This window comes from Apteryx rowi, unplaced genomic scaffold, assembly GCF_003343035.1.
Source record: "Apteryx rowi isolate R43461 unplaced genomic scaffold, aptRow1 scaffold_1094, whole genome shotgun sequence".
Classification (NCBI taxonomy): domain Eukaryota; kingdom Metazoa; phylum Chordata; class Aves; order Apterygiformes; family Apterygidae; genus Apteryx; species Apteryx rowi.
In genome coordinates, this window is record NW_020447302.1 from 13798 (window position 1) to 20979 (window position 7182).

Consider the following 7182-nt stretch of genomic DNA (forward strand, 5'->3'; position numbering starts at 1 on the left):
GCCGGCGGCGGGGGGGAGCCGCAGCGGGGCAGGGGCGCTCCCTTCGCCTGCAGCAAACTTTTCGCCTTTCCGTCGGTGCGCCCTCGCGCCGGTTCCTTTTGCACTGGGAACTTCAGGTCTTTGCTGAAATACTGGATTATGTCACTGCTGAGACGGTCTGCAGGGAGCTGAGCCAGGGGAGGAAGAATGCGGGTCTATTTAATAGTCTTCTGCCTTATTTCCTGCACCGTGAACGGGCAAATAGTGTATTCCATCACCGAGGAAACGGAGCGTGGAGTGTCTGTTGGAAACATAGCAAAAGACTTAGGAATAAATGCGGCTACACTTTCATCCCGGAAATTTCGCGTGATCACCGGTTCAAGTAAGCAATATTTTAATATAGATGTAAGCACGGGGGCTTTATCTATTAAGGAGCCCATAGACAGAGAGCAGGTTTGCGAATTAAAATCTACCTGTTTTCTGAATTATGAACTTGTGCTAGAAAACCCTCTAGAGCTTTATAGGATGGAATTTAAAGTCCTGGACATAAATGACAACTCTCCTAGCTTTGCTTTAAGTGAATATCGCATAAATGTGGCTGAGTTCCTGTCACCTGGGGCACGGTTTGCACTCCCCACTGCCCGAGATTCTGATGAAGGTTCCAACAGTGTCCAGAATTATACTCTGAGCCCTGATGACCATTTCTGTTTGGAAATGCAGACACACGGGGATGGGAGTAAGTATCCTGAATTGGTGCTGGAAAAAGCCTTAGACAGGGAGCAGCAAGCCACCCACAGACTTATCCTTACAGCCAAAGATGGTGGGAATCCCCCAAAGTCTGGTGACATCCAGGTCATTGTGACTGTGCTGGATACCAATGACAATGCACCGGAATTTGAGCACTCAGTCTACAGGGCGAGTATCTTGGAAAACTCCCCCAATGGCACTTTGGTAGTTCAAGTGCATGCCACAGACTTGGACGAAGGTCCAAATGGAGAAGTCAGGTATTCATTTAGCAATAGCACTGCTGCTGATATACAGCAAATGTTCTTAATTAACCCTCACACTGGGGAGGTGGCAGTCAATGGCGTTTTAGCTGTTCAGAGACCTCTTCTTGAGATGCTTATTGAGGCAAGGGATAAAGGGGCATTTGGCATGTCCAGCACAGCTAAGCTGCTGGTGGAAATCACTGATGTGAACAATCATGCCCCAGAGATAACAATTGCATCCCTTTCTAGTCCCATCCCCGAAGATGCTGTGCCTGGCACTGTGATAGCTCTTCTCAGTATTATGGATAAAGACCCTGGGGAGAATGGGAAGATAACCTGCCAGATCCCTGATAACCTTCCCTTCCAGCTAAAACCTTCCCTTGAAAACTACTACAGCCTGGTCACTAGTGGACTTCTGGACCGAGAGCTGATTAGTGAGTACAACATCACCATTACTGCCACAGACCTGGGCTCCCCTCCCACTACCACTCAGAAGACCCTTTGGGTGCAGATTTCCGACGTGAACGACAACCCCCCTGTCTTCATTGCTGACGCATGTGATGTTTCTGTGGAGGAGAATAATCCACTTGGTGCTTTTCTCTACCAAGTTTCAGCATCTGACCCTGATGTGGGGGAAAATGGACGGGTCTCTTACGCACTCAGGAACTCCACGGTTGCAGGCAGTGCCCTGGCCAGTATTTTATCTGTGAGCTTGGCCAATGGGAGCATCTACGCAAAACGTGCCTTTGACTTTGAGCAGCTTAGGAGCTTCCATTTCCAAGTGGAAGCCAAGGACAATGGGTCACCAGCCTTGAGTACTGCCATAACTGTGAATGTTTACATCTCAGACCAGAATGACAATGCCCCAGCCATCCTGTATCCCACCAGCCAGAATGGTTCGGTGGCTGTGGAAATTGTGCCCCGCCTGGCCGATGAGGGTTACCTGGTGACCAAAGTGGTGGCAGATGATGATGACAATGCACAGAATGCCTGGCTCTCCTATCATCTTGCCCACTCCTCTGATTCCACACTGTTCCACTTGGTACCACACTCTGGCGAGCTGCGCACCACACGCTCCATGCGCTCCACTGACTTTCTCAAGCACAAGGTGGTCGTGGTGGTACGGGACCATGGGGACCCACCACTCTCTTCTACCGTGACTGTGGGCATCCTGCTGGCTGACTCCCTGCCCCAGGCACTGCCCGACTTTGATGACAGTGGGGATCCACCACCACTGCTCAACACCACGAATCTCTACCTGATTGTTTCCCTTGCCTGTGTCTCCTGTGTCTTTGCAGCATTTCTCCTCTTCCTCACCCTTGCGCGGCTGTGCCGCTGCCAGACTTCCCACCACCATGGATGCTGCACCTGCTGCCACTGCTGCCCAGTGGATGAGTATGAGAAGTATTGCTACAATGTGCGCATGCTTCCCAGCTCCCACCTCACACCAGATATGCTGGAAGTTGCTGGTGTGGGCAAACTGACTCATACCTACTTGTACAGGGCGTCCATAGGCCTTGGGCCTGGTAATCGCAGCATCCGAAATGGTGATGCTGGGAACCTTCCCAGTGGCTCAGGGTTACAAATGCCAAGACCTTTCATCCAAGTGCAGCGGGTCCAAAGTGATCGCTTGAATGCTGTTCTTGTGGTAAGTACTTATTGCCTTTTTGCTCCCTGGCACATGACCCCATGTCTACACTGGGCTGATGTCAGCGTGGAAGAAGATGCTGACACTATTTGTCTGCAGGAGAGCAGGAGTCATTTCATGGCACCTGAAGGAAACTTCAGGACCCTTTAATATATTTTCAAAAGCCAAAAAATGACTCAGAAACTCTGGGCGGAGTGTGATCATGGGTTGGCAAAAGAAGATTTCTCTCATCAGCATTTAGGATATGCAGGCAGCTGGAGGTAAAGAAGGTATAAGTGAAAGTTAAAGACCTTGTAAGTTCATCCATCCTATTCAGAGAGCTAAGAAGGGGTGGCATAAGAGTCGCTTCCAGTTTCTGATCCATGGGAAGCTTATACACTGTAGAGAGACCATGATTTTCTACTTCCTGAGATTTTTCCAATGAGGGGTGAGTAGTTTGCTAAGCTAGGTCTTATGGTGGAATAGCAGGAATTCAATATCCAGCACCATTTTGGAAAATGTATCAGGCTTTATGAAACTAAAAGAAAAGTCTATTCTGCTCCTCTGACCAAGCTGGTTTATTCCCAATAGCGTGATGGATGACTTTGCAGGAAGAAATGTCTCATTGTGATCATAGTGTAGGGCTACAAGATAGGATATGTGGGTAGCTCTGATCTGCTGGGTATCACTGGGCCATTTGTCCGAAATTTGGTTTTCCTATATGCTAAATAACATTGGTGATACTTATTAAAAAGTGCTGTGAGTCCTGTTTATATTTTTGTGAAGTTTTTAGATGCTTTGCCTGTGGACTATCCAAGTTCCCAAGTATGCATAAAGGTAATTGTTTTGTCAGCAGTTACACGCCCGAAAAACATCATTGTGAATGTGAGCCAGATATATTGCTCAGGTAGTGCCATTCCTTTGATTTGGCTTATATTGTAAGTTTTTGTGCCATTTCTAAAGAGCATGATTTTCTCAGTTACGTCAGCTTTGGATGACACAGTTCAAGCCATTTTGAAGGATCCTGATCATCAGGGAACAACCTCTGCAACCAGATGTTTCAGCGTGTATTGAGTTCCAACTCCCCAGGTTAGGGATAATCGGATGCTGATACTTTTGGGACTACAGAATTGTGACCAACGCAGGCTTTGTCAAGGCCGGTACTCTGTAGTTATAGCTAAACCAGATGCTTTCAAGGCAAATGTAAGAACTCACAGTAGACAGAAAGTAGTATAATCTGTTCCCCATTGTTGTCCTTATCCTGATTTATAAGCATTAAAGGTTGTTCTAAGCCTGTAATCCTGAGGTTTATTTTTATTTTTGAGATCATTATCATTAATTTTTATAGATGAGGGCTCTTCATACATGGAAATGCCCAGTTCCTTTTTGAACTTTGATGTATGGGTAGCTTCAGTGACTTCTTTCGATAATCAAATACATATTCAACTATACAGTATCTGAAAAAGCATTTCCTTTTAACTTATGAATTTCCAGGTAGTAATTTCACTATTTTTTGCCCTTCTTATTGAAAAGATTCTTGATTCAATCTCAACTATACAATTATTTTATAATGATTTCTCTTATTTATCTGATGGCCAGGCAAAATTGGCTTTTTGATCTCTCTTTTTACTCTTTTCTGCACCCCTTCCAATTCTGCAGATAAATTGTAGTGACAGGGAATGATCCTCTCTCAAATATTTGCAATTTGATTTACTTGTGGTCTATCTAGTATTTAATCAAAATCATAGTCAGTCTTAAGTTCTGTAGTGGCAAAGGGTTGCACACGTCATGGTGTCTCACTATGCAAAGGGGGTATGCAATAAATCAGTCTCGAAAAAGCAGAATCTTCAATGCCTCTTGGTCAGAAATTGTAGACTCCAAGAAAATAGCATTTGGCAGTATCAGAAGAAGAATTTGGATCTAATGCGTTGGTGCACTTTGGCAATATCATTGTTTATTTTGAGGACCTGAAAAAATGTCCAACTATGAACATTCATAATGGGGTGTTAAAAGCCTTTTTAGCCCTCTTAACTTGGAGGGTGTCTGCGAGAACAACATTGGTAATGTCTTAGAGCTGTTTCCTTGGCTGGAGAACAGTAAGTAGCTGGAAAACTTGTATGATAACAGAGGTGATATAAAAAACTGGCATAACTAATTTTTACATTCCTATGATCAAGATCTTGAAACTCAGGTTGTTAGGACATTATCGGATTAAACAATAACAAAAATGGAAGTGTATCCCTGATCTCTATAACTGGAACAACCAAAATGTGTCCCATTGAATCTCGTTGTGTTTCAGTCATTCAGATATATTTTTTTAAACTGCAAACATGAAATGTGGTACACATTTTCAGGAGCTTTTGATAGTGGGGAAAACAAATCCCAGATATCACCTTTGGCAATTCTTTCTGCTCAAACCCTATAAACAGAGGTGGATAAGCATAGGTGCCATCCTGGTAGAAAGTCCAAAGGCCATGTATTAGCTAAGCAGAAGAGTGCAAGGGAACATAGGCAGAGACTGTGAAGCTGTATCTACCCTTAGAAACAAAGTGATGTCAGTTATCAGTAGTTTGGTGCTGATGATCACAAGAGTTAGTTTACTGAAAAATCAACTATATATGTGTTAGGACTTACATATTTCTAAAATTTGCAAGTCATTAAAAAGGTGCTTATATTAAAATAATCAGAAGAGGACAGAAGCAGTAGTTTGTGTGCTTTCATTTCTATACGTGCTTTAGATTTGCTAATATTTAAAATAAAGTAAGGTAGAATCATGTTAAAGATGTACTGGGGAATTGTTTGCTGTGATCTGAGGTTGGAAAGAAAACTATCACTCATTCTTGAAAAATATTCCTTAGTCCAAATTCCTGTGGACTCAAATGTGATTTCTATGCAGAAAGATCAATAATTTCATTAATGAGGAGATTTTTACTCATTTTATATTAAAATGGGAGGATTATCATTTTCCAGTATTTACCAATAGACATTTCAGTAAAAAAAAAATACGTAAGTTTGGTTATAAACTAAATTTAGACTTTAAGTGCTTTCACACTGACTCATTTGGTGTTACAAATATAAACATATATCACCCTCTGTATTGCTCCCTAAAAATATATGTGTAAAAAAAATAAAGCATCAAATATTTAAAAGACACTGGGAGCAACTCCATAATTACAATTTGAGCAGAACTTCAGTATATTTAGGATTACAGTTGTCAGTACCCAGAAAATATAAAAAATATTTACATATAATAGGAGTTAATTGAAGTTCCAGAAATGAAAATGAAATGTATTTTTAAGATTCAGGTTGATTTCTTTATTGCTGGTTCTCTTTTGCTACTGAATTAAATGATAGGCTTGAATGGTTTTTACTCATACAAAAGTGAGACCCTTCTGTGCTTTTGCATTTTCTATTTAGGTTAGAGCTAAAAATAGAACTATGTATGGCTGTATTAGCAGTATAGTAAACTGTAACTGTGTATCTTTCAGTGTCTTGCTGCATTTTTGTATGATGTAGCATATGTGACAGCTAAGTGAAAAGCATATTACATTGCTATGCTTCTAGGCTGTGTTACAGACAAAGGCATTAGTGAGATTGCACACTAAAGTATGGATAAGGTCACTGAGTAAATGTTTCCAGGATCATGGGGTGACCATGGCTTTTTACAGCCTTTTTTTGTTTGCTTTTTTTTGTCCATTGTGCTACACAAAAGACTTTTAAGACATTTGAACATTCAATGTGTAGTGACCTCTCTGTGCTTTTACATACAATATTTAGGTTACGTCCAAAAATAGACACATATCTAGCAACAGAGAATATTTCTTGCTAAACTGAAATAGGAGTGGAATAATTTTATTCAATGTGGCATGCATGTCAAGACAAAAATGGATGCACTTTCATTTTGACAGTGGCATGCAATCTAGGCTGAACTGCTGTAGGTTTAGCATCAATGGCTTACTCACACAAGTAAAGACCAGGTATGCGAGTACAGTCTCCCTGTATCTGGTTCTGATGAGAATGTGCTTCATAACATAGCCAAATGTAATGGTAAAACACCTTCCCACCTTTTTCTGTCTGCACTGATAAGAACCTTTCCCAAGACTGTGGTCTCATGCCCACATTGTAAGAATTCAGTTGGGTAAGCAGATTTCCTGGCTACTAAAGTTACTCTCGGACTCCTGCCAAGAAAATCCTAGAAAGAGCAATGGTCAAAAAAAATTCAACAAGGAAAGATGCTGTAGATTTTCTTCTTTTTGACCACTCCAATTACCTTTTGCAAAGAAGGATCCTGCTTCAGTGTTCATTGAGCAAACAGTGTGTCCAGGAGGCTTCAAATGCCTAGACTGAAACCTTGAATGTCTGATGTCTGCCTCAGAGTACTATTTTTAGAGGTAGTGAAAGGGAAAGTGACAGAAGGAATAGCTTGAGACAAAAGGCTTGAGAGAATGTGGAGAGTAACATGACTGTGTTTGGAGATGCATAAGGGCAAAGGGAAATCATGGGCAGGAAAGGCTAAAGTTTAGATGAAGAGCTGGGATGAGGGGAGGGAAGAGAGGGACTGACTGGGCAATCAGACTGGGGTTTTGT

General features: G+C 42.1%; 1 protein-coding gene across 1 annotated transcript; it reads left to right on the plus strand.

Annotated features, from left to right (window-relative positions):
* Positions 1 to 46: 46 nt before the first annotated feature.
* On the plus strand, positions 47 to 4278 carry LOC112969589 (protocadherin alpha-C1-like). Its single transcript, XM_026073030.1, has 2 exons — positions 47 to 2616; positions 4255 to 4278. Exons 1-2 carry the CDS (start codon positions 187 to 189, stop codon positions 4276 to 4278), a joined length of 2454 nt encoding a protein of 817 aa, XP_025928815.1. The 5' UTR covers positions 47 to 186.
* Positions 4279 to 7182: the final 2904 nt, after the last annotated feature.